Source organism: Scomber japonicus, chromosome 7, assembly GCF_027409825.1.
Source record: "Scomber japonicus isolate fScoJap1 chromosome 7, fScoJap1.pri, whole genome shotgun sequence".
NCBI lineage: Eukaryota > Metazoa > Chordata > Actinopteri > Scombriformes > Scombridae > Scomber > Scomber japonicus.
In genome coordinates this window covers 13,263,651-13,280,331 of record NC_070584.1, presented here as the reverse complement: position 1 = coordinate 13,280,331, position 16,681 = coordinate 13,263,651, and the positions used below count along the sequence as shown (strand labels likewise).

Genomic DNA, 16,681 nt, shown 5'->3' with positions numbered 1-16,681 from the left:
AAACCAGTGCAGTCGCTTTATAAGATTAATACATTTTATTTAATCATTGAATATTCTAATACTTACAAAGCAGAGTATGACATATAATTGTCGGATTCCATTTTGATTTTAATGTCATCTAATGACACACTCATGAGCAAAAAATATTCTAAAATTTCTCTTTTATTCAACAGTGAATCAAGGCCAAACTGAGTACAGAATACCTGAAAAAAACAAAAAACTATTCACCCTCAGGGTACTGAGGCGCGAATGCCTGGGTGGAGCCCTGCTTGTGCCTGCACACTGGACCATGGCCAGTAGAGTCTGGGTGTCAAACAGGACAGTGGGAACGTTGGGGCTTGTGGACAGCACCAACAGGTTGTTCTGTGGGGGCGGACAAGGGCATGCTGGTAGGGGGAGCTCAAGGGAGAAAGAGGGAGCTGTCCTGCCACCCTGCGTACCCTCCGCCGTGTCCTCCGACATTGGTAGTCCCCGTTAGAAAAGTCCTGGTAGTTTGATGGGTGAATCGCCCAGAAATGGCCTTTACCATTTTCGCTGCGGCCTGCTTTGATGAAGCAATCATTCAGGGACAAGTTGTGACGCACGCTGTTCCTCCAGTTTTTATCCTGTTGGAGCAACCAAGGATAAGAAACACGGTTAAAGTATAAATAAAGTAAAACCTCAAAACTAATTAGGGGTTAAAAACAATAGGTGTCCCCAATTGAAAATTAACATAGGTGGCTGTTAAGTATCTTGATCCTCCTCAGAATGTCACCTTGTCCTGTTGTTGGCAGGATGAGTGATAGCGTGTCAAGACAGTATATGATCTTGGTAAGACACAACACCCTGCGTTACCTTTTTAGCACGTCAAACCAGTGATCAACTTTAATCCATTAGGCTACATCCAATCTGTTGTTGCACCTGGTAAAGGCAGAGGCAGTTTGCAACCTAGCAACAGGATTACTTTATTTGTGAATTTGCCAACAAGAAGATCATCTAGTGTCCCTGCAAGCACCTAATTGCCTAACCACTCAGACAGATTACCTGTGCCAAGTAGGTCGCCTCACTTGTGAATATGGCCGCCACACTATTTTTCAGCGACTGAGACTGCGGGCAAACATGCATTCTTGTCATCTTCTTTATTGTAGCTGTGGAAACTTAAGTAATGCAGCCTCCCCTGCATTCTAGTTTTTACCAAACATTACCCAATTTGAATTTCTGAAACCCTCCACAATTCTACCTGTTTTCTTGCAAAACAAAAGAGCAAAAACGTGAACATACCTTACTCTTGAAGTAAGGGTAGTGGTCCATGATCCATTGGTAGATGTCACATAGCAGCAGTTTCTTCTGCTCTGATGCCAGGATGGCCTTGGAGATGAGTGCGATGTACGACTGGTTGGGTTTGTCCGCAGACTTGGATGGACTACCGCTAGTAGATGTGGTGGTGGTCATTTCCTCCTCCCCCTCCTCATGTTGCTCTTCATCCCCCTCCTCTTCTTTGACTTTCTTTTCCGCAGTCTCTGCCTCTGACCACTGCTGCTTCTCCTGTACCTCACAGCGAATCCCCACCTCTTTTGGTTTAGGATTCTGATGATTTAGCACGTTGTTCGCCGTCTGGTCAGCCGTACGACTAGCTGTCGGTTCTTCTTTAGAACCTTTGACTCCTTTATTGAACAGAAGGTAGTCAATGGTGAAGCTCAGTCCAAGCCTTTCTCTGCTACCGTTGTAGCTGCTTCTCTCCTCCATTGTCCTCTCTGAACTGAAATATCTCACACTCATTACAGAGCTTTTATTGGTTCCAAAGTGATGATCTCTTGAATCAAATGATGAATGAAAAGTGTTGTTTCCCAGACGTCTTCCCAGAATTTTGAGTATCACAGCATGGCTAATTTGTATTGAATCGCAGGACCCTCATAAACTGAACGCCTAAATGCCCCTCGCTTCTTTCACCGAAGTCTTACTGTTGACAAGATCACAGATAAAGATGAGCCTCTCAACTGTTGTTAACCTTTACGCGCTCATTGGTGACACAATCGCAACCTGTGGAATTGACGTCAGCCAAAAGGATTAAATGTAGCTTCTTTGTTTACCAACAAATTGTAATGCAATATTTTCGCCTCTCTGGCAAAGCTGACAATCAAAATTTCTATCTCAATATCCAACAGCCTATTTGCTCCTGAATCAAACAGTTGTGCTCCATGGTTGTGAAGGTGACTCTATTTATATGACTGTGAATTTATCCCTCACAGAAAGGGGCAAAGAAGGCACAGGGGTGGTCCAGGTAGGGGGTCTCAATTGAGGCGGATTATTTTTATTAACCTAAGCAAATCTTTGTAATTACTAGAGATTAAACACTCGAGATTTAGTCAGACATGGTGTTCAGAGGATGGATGCTGTAGAATCAACAGCCTTTTAGATTCCAGTGTTATCCTGTTAAAGTTGTTTTGTCCATAGGGATGCTGTCTAAAGAATTACCTCAATCACAATAAAGCAATAATTAAAAGGTCAGGTTCAGTGTTTGGGTGGAAAAAGCAGATTTAGTCAAGTCTCCTTTTTTTGGAAAGAGCATGAATGTTTTGTGTGGAAATTGATTGTCACAGAACACTAAAGAGTATGACTAAAAATCAAATTGATTTATTTCCTGTTGTTGAAACTTCTATGACCTCTATTCAATTTTTCCTCACAGTGCTAAAAAAATACTTTTTTGTGCTGTGGGTTTTTTGTTTGTGAGGGAGTTCAACAAAGAGCATTTTAGATATCTTTTGAGGTACATCTCAGAGGCAAATGCATCTGCACTTTTACATTGTTTTGTATTGAATTGTATTCTATGATTGTGTATGAATATTGTACTACTGTAATTATAGTTTACTTTCCATGAAGTAAAAAATAAAAGATCATTTCCCTCACCTTGAAGAGCAGTTATTTCATGTGCTATCTAACAATGTGCTTCACTCTCTTACAGACTTTATTCCTATGTTAAATTCAACTTTATGTTTTAATTTACTGCCATTTCTAGGTTTTGGTCCAAGAGCTGAATGTATGTAACCCCTTAACATGAGTAACTTTTGATGTATTTGTTAACCCCAGATACTCTATTGTTCTTTTTTTGTGAATATGTATTAATCAAACTGGTAAATTGACAACACTGTCTTTCTATCTATTGTTTTTATCTATAGACTTTGTTTATGTTGTTTATGTTATGATACTGGTCCAACATCTACACATCAAACAGAGGTGAATGACACTTCTGAATGCTGACATTAATTGTGAGTTTTATTTTTACAGGCAGATGATATCACTATACATTTAAATAAATAAAATGTCTATTGTGAATTGAGTTATTGCGATAAGGGAAAGTCAAAGCTCTTTGTTGTTTTTTATTTCAAAAGGTAAAGTGAAAAGGTCCAGCAGCAAAACCTAGTATTACTTAACTATTGGGTTTTTTAAAATTTCCCCCAAGAACGTTCAGGTCAGGTAAAACAGTTTTAATATGTGGTCCAACACAATGACATAAATAGCCTATGTTTCCTCTAGCCTTTGAAGCACTGAAATAAATGTAGAACCTGAAAACTGAGATCTGAAACAGAATCTAAACTGTCTTAATCTGTTCATCTGTTAGATTTTATCGGTAACTCTTAAATTGTAGAGATTGACAACCCCCAACAATTAATATAAATATATGACTACACCATTACACCACCTGAATTTTCACAATACAGTGCAGATAAGAGTAACTGCATAAATTTGCTTGGTTCTGTCAGTTTTAGGAGGAAATGAATTAAATGACACTCAGGTCAAATCATGGACCATATTGCCCTCTTCTGTTTAAATCGTGGAACATGAAATATATTGTATAACCAACAGAGAGCACTGTGTCGCCATAGACTGTGATATTGTATTGCAAATTGCTATATTAATACATACAGTAGGCTTATGGTCTATGAATGAAAGACAATATGAACCAATTTTAATTGTAAAAATAGTAGACTGCATTTTTAAAACTATATTAAGCTATCATGTGTGAACTATAATTTTGGACAGATGTACCCTATAAATGAACCCATCTCATTAAATGACAATATAAAGTCTATTTATCTATATATAGTCATAGATAACCTTGTCATCAAGCAACAATAGTGGCAAATTCAGCTGTCATTTTGAATAGACAGTGTTGTTTTATTGACCTTTCACATTCCCAAGTTGAGCCAAAACAAAACACACCATGTTATTACATGATACTGCAATTCCTTCAATTGATTTCTGTGTCTCTATGAGGCTATTCTTTATGGAGCACACAAATGAAAAAGGTCATGGAAAGGGACATTGTTAAATTAATGTATTAGATGTATTTTCTACATTTCCATAACTAATCTTTTATTTAGGCTACTTCTGTATTTCTGCGTTTATTTATTTATATGTTTATTTATGTATTTATTTATTTATGCATTTCTACATTTAATTATCTATGTATGTATACATTTCTATATTTCTGCATTTATTTAAATATTTCTTCATTTCTCCATCTATTTATTTCTACATTTATTTATTTATTTATTCTTATGTTATTTTTTGTGCTCCATAATTCTTTGCCACATATTAAGAGCTTTTGGAAGAGCAGGACTGGATCACCACAGGGAGTGTAAATGTGTCCTTTGCATACTTTAATTCATTTGGCTAAAAGCGAGGTACAGCGTTTCATATGTGTTTTAGACACGGTGTGGCCTCTCTGTGCTTTAACATGTGAGTGTTTCGTTAATTGCTCGTGTTTTCATTCAGTTATGAACATACCTCAGACAAAGCATTAACTCCACATCTCACGGCTGCTCGCATAACCTGAAGTGGAATAATTTGCTCGGACGGGAATTGATGGGGCCATGCGACCCTGGTCCACTTGACAGTCCATGCTTTTACATCCATGTTCAATTTAAACAGTTTCTGAGACACACGTTCACAAAATCTCGATACTATCAAACAGAAACATCATGGATATCGAAATACTCGGCCACGTGGTTTCATTAGTGGACAGTGAGGCCTATTTAGGAGAGGAGACCTGTCTCTTAGTGTTTTTTTAAAAGTTGCACTGTAACTTTAAAAAAACAGTGGGCCCGCCTCTTGTTGTGTGTACTGCTACAGGCGCTGGAGGACAGCGCTCTGTGATTGGTCGTGAGCGTCCGTCAATCAAATCAGGCGCCGCGTTTCATTGGTGACAGACTTAGCCGTCGTCTCCGACTCTCGCGGTACTGGTGCACGAAGATGGCGGCCGAACTGGTGGAAGCGATGGCAAGTAGAGCTCGGCAGGCTTTGGTTTTAAGGGGAGACGGGCGCGGGAGTGGGGGTTGAAACTCAATGTGGACATGGTGAAACCGGGGGTGGTTTTGTACGATTACGGCTAAGAGCTCGTTTTGTTATTAAATGTGGTGTATTTATGTACAGGCGAGACGAACTAGCCTGCGCTGCTAACGTAGCTAGTTAACGTTAACTAGACAAGTGCGTTGGTTGAGCTCGCATCACGCTGGCTCTGAAGCGACGGTCGCCGAAAAAATGAATGATGAGACCCTGAAAACACGCAGGGGTCTGCTACTAGCATGCTAGTCGGCATGTTTGACTCTATTTATCTTATCATAATGGCTGTCTGTTGTGAAGCCGGTTAGTTTATGGAGCTGTGCACCTGTCAAAAATGTCCAGTTGCCATGATTGAGTACCGACAGAGAAGCTAGCCAGCCGATTAGCACAGGCAATATTTGGTTCAAGCGAGGCTGGAGAGAAAAGTCAATGCATTTTGTGTTTTGTTGCACACAGGTCCATCAGAGGCACTTTGTTGTGCAAGTTTATCTAGACACAATGCAGTGGTGCCAATAATGTCAGACAAAGCTAAAGCATGTCAGACGGCTCAGGTTTGTCCTGTAACAACAACATGATGTGTTTGTCCCTCAAAGACTCTACGATGCTGCCGCCTTTCTTAGTAAACATCATCTTGCAAGCGGTGTGCTGTGTCATATATGCCTTGTCCTGCTATAACCGCATCCATTTATTCTAGCGTAAATATAAGTATAGTATTAATAAATTATAGTCTTAATGTGTAGTGTAGCTAACCCGGTATGTCGCATGTATGAGACATTGAGCGAGTCATAGACAGCACCAGAGCAAGATAACTACACTTTGATTCAGAGCATTCACAGAGTAAACAAGCACGTTGTTATGGTTTGTCTGCCACACTAAATTTTGTTGTCACTGCTGTAGACCTGCAAACATTAGCTCATCCATGGACAGTCAATGAATCTGCAGCTGTTTTGATTAATTATTCATCATTTTAAGCAAAAACATCTATGATTTAAGTAAAGACGTATATTATTATCTAGTTGCACTTTCTCAAATGTTAGGATGTGCTCCTTGATGTCAGTAAGCTGAATATCTTCTGGTTTTAGGCTGTTGTTTGACAAAAAAGAATATATATAAGAATGTATAGAGTTAATGTTTAACTGATAATTAAAAGTTAGATTAGTCTGTAATGAACATAATTGCCAGTTGCATCAGTCTGCACTGCTGGACAAACAGGTTAATTCATAATCCTACAACTGTCGATCAAAACATATTGCCCATCAGTAATAGCACATAATTAATATACTTATTTGTAGGAGTTAGTTAAACGTTTACTGCTCTGTTCTTCTATTTGTGACTATCAAATTGTGGTTTACCTTTTCAAACATTGAACATGTTAAACTATAATAACTATATTGTTTGTATTGATTATTCCACATGTTTTATGTTTTGTGTCTGATCCTTTCTGTGATTCCACATCAACATATCTTCAATAATCCAAGATGTTCATGTTCTTATACTTTGGCTTCATACATTAGATCAGCATTGTTATCCGTGTGTTGTCTGCATTTGTGTTTTTATATGCCAGTGTAGTGGGATTTAACACAGTGAAATGCTCAGATGCGGTTGGAACTTTCTATCAGATTTATTTTCAGGAATTTCCAGACAGATCAAGTTCAGGAACTGGAAAAGTCAGAGAATATAAACACAAATACATTTTCCAACCTGGGTCACACAGAAAACACATTCAGAAAAACTCAACAATTTAGAAAAGAATAAAGTATTTTAGATTGTGAAGTGTTTGGAAAGGTCACAGAAAAGAGGAAAAAGTAGTTAATGGTTTTAGTAGTATCACTTCTCCTTGGATTTAGACTTAGCTGTCAAAACGAATCTGGACATGTAAATTCTTAGCATTGTTACAGGCCTATCTGTCCCTCATACGTTCCCTTTCTACAGATGTCGTCATCCTTGTATTTTGTGTCCTCTCTACAGAACATGGTCAAAAGTTTCCGGGTCTCAGACCTGCAGACGCTACTGGCCTCAATGGGTCGCAGCAAAAGTGGGTTGAAGCAGGACCTGGTGGGACGTGCGCTGAGGCTGGTGCAGACCGAATACAGCCCGGAGCTGCTGAAGAACGTCAGGCAGCTCTATGAGTCGCGCTTCCCCAAAACATCTGGCTGGCTGGCAGCACGGCGTCCAGAGGGCATCCCAGTAGCCTATTCATCCCTCAGCTCTTCCCCCACTGCCACCTCTCAGGGCGCAGACTACCTCAACGGCATCTCCAAACCAATCCCCACACCTGCAGCAGAGGTCAAGCTGGTGCCACTGCCCTTCTACCAAACTTTGGAGACCCTGTTGTCACCGACACAGCTAAGTGAGTGTAGACAGTTTGACGTTTCTTCCTCATCATATTTAAATGATTTGTTCTAGAGAAATATGCGATACATTGCACAATACAAGCTTGTACTGTGTTGTGATGTGTTTTTGTCAACACATTTGCAGTTGCCCAGAACAATGAGAAACTGCAGGACAGTCAATGCATATTTGAGTTAACACCGAACCAGGCAGACCAGATCAGAAATGCAAGGTAAGAAAATCAAGTTAATGTAGTAGTTAAAATTTAGTTAATGTTCACTTCATTCACAAACTACAGCTGGTGCTCATGATGATTTGTGACCTTTTACTTTCTTAGTGAGCTTCGCCCTGGAATCAGATCGATCCAAGTTGTTCTTAGGTAAGTTAAGAGTCATTTGTGTTGATGTGTGTTGATTCTTTTTCACTATTGGTTGCCTGGTCTGTGCTGTTAATCAGAATTTCTTCCACAGATGCACAACAAAGAAAGTAAAAATAGTATTACAAAGCATTTGAATGTTCATCATAGTCCTTTGAACCGGAAGATCTGAGTCATTTATGTGGACGGACTGAAAATACCTGAAAACTTGACTGATGCAGAGTCAGACAGGCTGTATGACTTAACACTCAGCCTTTCTTATGATTGTAACCTTCGTCTCTCGTCACTCTGTGTTGCAGAATCTGTTACACGGACTCCATTGGTGTTCAAGAAGACCAGTATCCTCCTAATATTGCTGTCAAAGTTAACCAGTCCTACTGTCATGTGCCGGTGAGTTGACTCGTGTCTGAACTTACTGTAAGCTAAGTTTTTAGTTGGGTGTCAGTTAGGGCTGAAACGAATGATTATTCATCTTTATTCAATATTCTGTTGATTAATTAGAAAATGGTGAAAGATGTTGATCGCTGTTTCTCAAAGCCAAAGATGACATCCTCAAATGTCTTGTGTCCTGACCAACAGTCCACAACCCAAAGATATATTCAGTTTATTGCCATAGACACCTAAAGAAACCAGAAAATATTCACGTTTGAGAAGCTCGAGTCTCCAAACAATCCATCACTTATCAAAATAGTTGCCAATTAATTTAAAAGTTACCAGCTAATTAATTAATTGGTGCTGCTCTAGTGTCAACGACATGGGCACCAGCATGCTGGCAAGCTCACTGTTAGTGAGTCTCCAGCATGCAGCCATAAAAAAAAAAATCTGGAAAAACAACAACAACAGCTATTATTATGAAAACAATAATTGGAATTTGGTAGCTTCTTGCATTTAAATGCTGAGTAAAACCAAAGATGACCTTAAACCTTTGACATGTGTGGAGGCATAAAGAGGGTCCTCCGTATCAGTGCAGTTGTCTTACTAATGACCCGCTCTGTTCTGTTTTCCTATGTAATGTTATGTTTATATCCATGTTAAACATGAAGGAAAGAGTGTGTAATCTAGGAAAATATTAGGTGCTCAGAATTTGCAGTTTTTAAACATTTCAAAAGTTTCCAATACAGTATAAATAGAAGCACATACAGAGCAAAATACAAAACCATTGTGTGACTGTAATCTAACATTTATGTGCAACTTGCTTGGAGCTCAGTGATTTTCCCCTCAGTTTTGCCTGAAGAGGAGAACTGAGCTCTACGATTTTAATTTTTGCAGGCAGACAGCTTCCAGCTATTTAATTTGCGTCATGGTGAAAATAGTTAGTGTTCAAGTAACAGTTTTATTTGAGAAGCAAAGTTTATGGAGCCTGGATGAGTGATTAGTTTTAGAAACTGTATTTAAGCCTTTCAGAAGTAATTAAGACACGTCAGTAAATTACTGAAATGATTTGAGCTACATACTTGTTTCATACTTGTTTTTTTATGTTTACAGGGCTATTACCCCTCTAATAAACCTGGTGTTGAACCTCGTCGTCCTTGTCGTCCTGTAAACATTACTCCCTGGTTACATCTTTCCAATGTTACCAACAGAGTCACCGTCACCTGGGGAAACTTTGGCAAGGTGAGAGTCTAATGCTCAGTCTCATATTTTGCAGTAGGTCGGAGTCATTCCTGAAGATTGATGATGGGGCACATCAGGGATGGAAATTAGCACTTAATTCAATACATTGTATCCATTACTTACTTGACAACTTTTCAGGTTCACACGTCTTTACTTGCTTTAATTCCTGAGTTCATAACATTTAGTTTTACTGTGTGTAGCTGTGACATTGCTGTCTGTGCCGCTGTGTTTGTGATGTGATCCATCATACAGCGTTGTTACAAAATATTACAATTACAAAATGAGTGACATGACAATGAAAATGTAGAATCCACCTCCCACTTTGCCTTGTAGTATTAAAGTAAAAGTAGTATCCAACACTTCGGCAGATCTAGGCACATTTTAATTAATCATATCGGCTGAAATAAACCTCATCAAATACTCATCATTACTGTATCACAGCATCAGTGCAAGTCTAACGGCCGGTTTGGCAAAGTACAACAATTACACTAACAAACATGTCATCAAATGTTTTATCCCTCCTGTCTCTTTACCAAAGTCCAGTGTATAAAACATTCAGGTAGGAGATTCACATATCTAGCCAGCACTGACTACCACTTTTTCAAGTTTAAAAGACAGACATCGCAGGCAGCAAGTTACATCAGCTGCCCCTAATTACTGTTTATTCCATGACATCTTGATGACAAAGCAAAACTGGGCTGTTGTCACATTTGTATGTTATCTGCAAGCTGCTGTCTGTACTCAGCCAAAGATCATTTTCAAAGGAAGAAACATGATTCTGTAACACTGCTGAGTGTTTCTGTAGCTCCAACAACACCAACACAGTCTTCTCAAGTAAAAAAGATCCAGCTGCTCGAGTCATACACATTTCAGGAGTGTCTTTCTTATTGAAATCATTGAGGTTAATATCTCTATCAAAAGCTTTAGACCAGACTCCTTCTCAGTATTCAAGTACTCAGATTAAGACTAGGGCCTAAAAAACTCAACATCCTGAGTCTTTTCCTCAGCAAATCTCCCAAGCTCCTCCTGCTCGATTCCAAGGTTCACCAAGGCAAGCTAGGACATGTGGTCCTCAGAGTGTTTCATAGGTCCTACTCAACTGTTACGGGTATATCTCAAAAAAGAAGGTTCCCAAGAGCTGAGCAACTAGGTCCTTAACTGTTGCCTCCATAATCCTGATCCAGAGCAGCTGAATGACTGATGAACTTTGCACTTGGGCTCCTTCTTTTATGGAGCTCCTCTGTAAACCAATTAAACATGAGCTACATAAATGTAAACACACTGACAACAGGTTTCCATGCACTTTATCTTTGTCTTATTAGTGTTTTATTATCTCAGCTTGTTAGGGATGTCCACATCACAATAGCTAAAAGTAAGTCTACATTACAACTAGTAAAGCAGTTTAAATATGATTATATAATAACTGTTTTTATAAAATATAGCTTGTATCACAACTTTTCTTAAATAGTTTTGTGTAAGATTTTGTATTCTCCACAGTGTTTAGTTTAATGTCTATGGAGAGAACAGTTCAAACGCAGTATTAAACTAACAGGAGCACTTCAGTGTGGTTCCCCCGAGAAATGCTGCTGATCCGGCAAATCAACTGTTTGTTTGTTTTGAAGTGGAAAATAGGGGGGGGGGGACTGATTGCTTGGCATATTTAATCAATGCAAGTCTGTAACCTTGTGGTTGGCCCGTGAGAGCAACTTGCGATGATTTCAGCCCATCAAAATCAGGGTTTTATTGATCATGGAGGTACGTTTGCACTCAAGTTTAATGCGTTGTTCGCCCAGTAATTAGGGAGTTATGACCGAGACCGAAAAGATGATGGGCAGTCTATAATAGAAAAATTTGGTATGTTGGGTTTACCTAATATGTGGATTTTAAAGTATAGGTCCAGATAATGGAAGGGGAAATGTTGAATTAAATACAGCTTCAGAAAGTAGATTTGACTCTTAATTATTCTTCTAACGAAATCTGAGAATGGTGAATCCGAATAGACTTTTCTTACCATAAACAAGTGTTATAGCTTCAATTTTCTCAAGAGGTCTAGAGCATAGGAGCATGTCAACCTGCAGTGGAGGACATTCACTGCAGGTTATAAAACAAGAACTCACAACCTCTGAATCTGTGTGTTTTCAGCGGTACTCGGTGGCAGTGTATTTAGTGAGGGTGTTCACTGCAGCAGACCTCTTCAGCCAGCTCAAACTCTGCTCTGTTGAGAGTGCAGAACGCTGTCGTGAACGCAGTAAGTGTTACTCTAAAATCACATCTGAAACTGTCATCGAACAATCATTGACAATCATTGTTTTTGTAGGACTGGCTTTGATATTTAACTTCACACATTGCAACATGTCTGATAGAAAAATGAAGAGTTCAATACTTAATCTTCCATTTGTTTGTAGTTCAAGACAAACTACGTTTCGACCCAGAGAGTGAGATTGCCACCACAGGTCTGCGGGTTTCTCTCATTTGTCCAGTGAGTATTTCTGAATGATGTCACCTGATGCGCTGAGCACTCAGCAAGCCTTGTAAATGTTTGTTTTGGTACCATGAAGTTTGATCACTTTTAACACGCTCTGTCCTCTCCCTCTCTCAGCTGGTGAAGATGCGGCTTGGTGTGCCATGTCGAGTTTTAACTTGCGCCCATCTTCAGTGTTTCGATGCAGTCTTCTTCCTGCAGATGAATGAGAAGAAGCCCACATGGACTTGCCCTGTATGCGACAAGCCGGCTCCCTTTGAGCTGCTCACTATTGATGGGTAAGGAGACAGACGCATGCACTGACTTGAAGAAGCCGAGCTGCACCTTTTTTCTTTTTTTTTCAGTGAATTCTTAAAATGTTATTTTAATAGTCCTTATCTGCATGTTCAAACTAGGTTAGGAAAATACATTAAAACTACGAATATTTTGAGGAATTGTAGGGACTCTTAGTACACGAGCCATGGACCAACCTATTAATCTCAAAAGCTTGTAATGTTTTGATGGGATGAGAGGGTGGTTGTTTATTCTGTTTATTGTTTCTATTCCTGCTGTTATGTTACAATCAAACATCTTTGAGCCTGTAAAATGGACTGTTGGTTGACTCTTTGATCCACTTAAATTTAACAAGGCTGGAGTTTTAGAGAACTATGTGATTGTGGAACTCACGCTTTCTTTTTTTCAGTAGTCAGTGCCATCTATGAGTACCTACAGTAGTGTGTTGAACAATGTAAATGACTCTTAGGCCAACGGTGTGATTATATATCTTTAGTCACTTTGAGGACTGCATCTCATCAGTTTGTCTTTTTTCTGCAACAACAAAAAAGCAAATTCTTTATGCATTACGAGAAACAGCTAAGCCCATAGTCCATTTGTTCAAAGAATATTAACAAAAATATTCTCATCCACAAACATTTGGGTGTGTAATTTTCTGTAACTTTCACAGACACACTTTAAGTTTCACAAAGACTGAAGGCATTGTGTTACACTTTGGCTTTGAGGTATACTCACATTCCTTAAATTAATCTTGTGTGAATGTCTCTCTCTCTCTTAGCTTTAGAGTGTAGTGTTGAGGGGGATGTGAAACAAACATTTTTTCATAAAGGATTCTAGCTTATATGATGAATTTATTGAATAAAATATTTCTGATTATTATAGATGATCAACATTATACAGATATCTTAACATTTCTTGTCCATCAACTTACTTGTTTACAAATTCTGTTTGTTACATTAATGTCTTTACCTATGAGTGACAGATGTGATCTATTTCTTTTTTTTTCCCCCTGGTGGTGTAGTTATTTGTGGAGGCAAAACGATACTGTACGTAAATTGCAGGAAGAAAAAAAAGGAAATTGTATTGTGTTCATTTTCTGTTGTGAAATGTGTTTTGTGAAGCAACTCTGACCAGCGGTGTGTATTTCAGACTGCTATCTGAGATTCTGAAAGAGACAAATGAGGACATTGAGGAGATTGAATATTTAACCGACGGCTCCTGGCGACCCATCAGAGATGACAAGGAGAGGGACAGGGAAAGAGAGCGCAGCAACACACCAGAGTACCCTGTTGTTGATATATGTAAGTATGAAACTGTGTCACTCTACGCTGTTGTTCTGAGTGTGGATGTTTGTTTGTTTTTTTTCTTTTCTAGGCATCAGTTTGCTAAAGTAAATGATTTCGTAATCTCTTTTTAAATGATATTTCTGTCTGCAGGCATTCCTGAGGCAAACGGTCATTCACCGGCCTATAGCAGCACCAGTCTGACGGGAAAATCTGGAAGCGGTTCGGTGGGGGCGGCAGGAGTCACAGGAGGAGCTGCTGTGGCACCGGGAGGAGGCGCAGTGGTAGATCTGACTCTTGACTCCTCCTCTGAGGAGGAAGGGGGCGGGGCTGGCGGAGACAGTGACACTGAGGACAGCGCTGACAGTCCTGCCCCGAAGAGGGGCCGATACAACTACGACAAGGACCTGGTCACTGCCTACTGACCCCGCAGCTCTGGCCCCTCATAGACTGACACACACACAGAGACAGAGAGGCAGGGGGCTCAAAAACATGAGGACAGGAACACAGTAATCCACTAGATGCAACGACCTTCCCTTACGCCCAAACATCAGAGCCTTTTAGCAGCTCGGGTTTGTATCCAGACAAAACAAACACACTCTCTAACATGCACTGTCCATGAATCTCCAATCTAGAGCGATTAGGATTCCTGTTTGTACTGTACACCACTGGAAGCAACTCTAACTCTTTTTGGCCAACCATCATCTTGCAGTGAATATCTGTACCGTCCTGCCTCTACTAAAGGGACTAAATGGATCGAGCACCCCCTCACGTCCAACACCTCCACCAACCCCTCCCCCCTCCCTCCTCTCTCCAGACTATTTCCTCTCTACCACCCCATCTCTCTTTGTATTTGACTTGGATTTACAGGCTCTTTTAGCCGCGGGCGTTCAATGTTTGCGTCTCTGATTTTTGTCACATTTGTGATGAACAGGCAAGTTGAAAATGGAGGCACCTCAGTAGTTTTTCTTGTTTTTTTTGGTAAAAGGTCAAAAACAACTAATGGAAACAGAACATGAATCATGTGGGGAGGACAAGGCGGAGATTTCTGGAGTGTGATGCAAATTTAAACCTCTCCCACTGTGTTATTATTTCTTTGTTCAGAGAAAGAATTCAAAGCTTGAAAGGGTTTTTTTCAGGAATTTATCCTTTTTAATTATGAAATGGCAGAACACAATACTGGCCTCAATGTGTGAAGCTTTCCATTTTTATTTTGTCCTTTAGATAAAAGAGAACCTACCTCAGTCATAAAAAAAACTTAGCAGACTGACCAGAGAATAGCTTAGAAAGAAGTGGAGGACCGATGAATTGATTGAGTCTTTCTAAAGCCAATTTTACACTGGAGATTTTGTTTTCCTACATTTTTCTTTCTTTTTTTTTCTTCTTCTTCTTCTTTTTTTTTTTTGAAATTCCATCGTTCCATGCAGCTGTTTCCTCTGGAGCTACCAAATCGTTAAAGGCGAGTTTGTTTGTGGATAACCCAGCTAATTGTAGGTGTCAAAGATGCAGGTGATAAAACATTGCTGCAGTTATAGGTTTGATGTATCAGCATTGCGTATGGACGTAACTCATCAAAATTACTGTACGGCAACTGTGCCAAAGTATTTTCAATTTCATCGACAGGAAATGGTTATGAGATTTTGGTGCCTTTTTGGTAATTAGTGAAGAATGGAGCCCATCGTTGTCAGGCTAGCTGAGCTGGCCAAACAGATGAGATCCCATCCTGACAGGGATTGTTTTATTTCATTGATTATTTTCCTTTTTTTTTTTTTTTTTTCTTTTCTTCCCACTGAGAGAAATGGACAGAAGCAAAAGGAATCTGTGGTAAAAGACATAAAAGGTTCAGAAGTGCTGTCATCCTTTTCGCCCACATTTTAGTTTGTTTCTCTGAGAGATTCATATTTATTTAATTGCCTCACATTTTCTTAACAGTTGTTTGTAATGAATCTACATAATATTTGGCAACAGTTGTGTACAGACGAGAGCTATTAGTTGTGGAAAGCGGGACACTCCTGCTGCTGCGGTTTGAACGTTGAGTTATAATTGGTCTGGGCTCATGGCTCCGCTGTTAACAACGTCTCTTTTCTTTTCCGCTGAATTAATCCGGCCTGGGTCAAAGCACCATTCCGAGTACTTTGCTGCGGTGAGTTCAACATGTCTGACACAACAAAACTTAATGAAGTGTCAATAAGTGCAACCCCACCAAGCTTTAAGTCATTGATTGGATTACAAATTGTCCTGTCTGGAACAAGTGGAGCTGCTTCAACCAACAATCCCCCTCGGCCTCCTTCCAATGTAGATAAGGTCACGCCTATTTGCTGGAATAGAATTAATTGCTACATGCTGTAGACTAATATTCCTCTACACCTGCACTAGTGTTGACAGTATGTGACGGCTGCTCCTCAGGTTAGCTTCAGATCTGTCTGCAGGGAGGTCGTCAGTGTTCGCTCGATGAGGAAAAAGGCGTTGCTGTGTTGCTAGAGCTGTTTGCACTTTCATCTAACACTTCATCCCAAGTTTATGGCTTTTTTTTTTTTTTGTTGCTTTTCTTTTTTTTTTAAGCCATTACGTAGTGAGTATTAATCAAGGATCCCTGACCATTGTGACCAGTTCTCCTCAACCATCTCACGCAAGAGGATCAGAAAATGTGAAACTAGAAAAGTGGCGTGTGAGGCTCTCACATGTGACTCAGATACGTTCTGCATGGTTTGTTTCCCTCTTTTCATCATACAGTTTTGTTTTTGTTTTTGTTTTTTTACAGTTTGCTCAGCACAGAATCTGATTCTTTTGCCTTGCTCAAATGCACAGAGATAGACATTGACACATTGATCCGGGACCTCACTGTTGCAAGTGCATCCTCTGATAGGGTTTGATGACTGAAAAAGTAGGTCGAGTCAAATCTGGTCTTCCATTTTTCCTCCTTTCTTTTGACATTTTGAGATAGTTTAAAATCAATATACTGTTGAAAAATGTTTGGTAATCCACACAAGCTGATTGATG

The 16,681-nt window shown here is 39.6% G+C and overlaps 2 protein-coding genes across 2 annotated transcripts; one reads left to right on the top strand and one right to left on the bottom strand.

Moving 5' to 3' along the window:
- Positions 1-230: 230 nt before the first annotated feature.
- Positions 231-1,758, bottom strand: foxq2 (forkhead box Q2). Its single transcript, XM_053322268.1, has 2 exons — positions 1,261-1,758; positions 231-605 (listed from the first exon to the last, which is right to left on the bottom strand). The coding sequence occupies exons 1-2, from the start codon at positions 1,756-1,758 to the stop codon at positions 231-233; spliced, it is 873 nt and encodes a 290-aa protein (XP_053178243.1).
- A 3,474-nt stretch (positions 1,759-5,232) lies between these two features.
- pias4a (protein inhibitor of activated STAT, 4a) lies at positions 5,233-15,697 on the top strand. Its single transcript, XM_053322262.1, has 11 exons — positions 5,233-5,259; positions 7,291-7,672; positions 7,801-7,885; positions 7,991-8,032; positions 8,329-8,419; positions 9,515-9,643; positions 11,786-11,891; positions 12,049-12,122; positions 12,243-12,403; positions 13,548-13,699; positions 13,835-15,697. Exons 1-11 carry the CDS (start codon positions 5,233-5,235, stop codon positions 14,104-14,106), a joined length of 1,521 nt encoding a protein of 506 aa, XP_053178237.1. The 3' UTR covers positions 14,107-15,697.
- Positions 15,698-16,681: the final 984 nt, after the last annotated feature.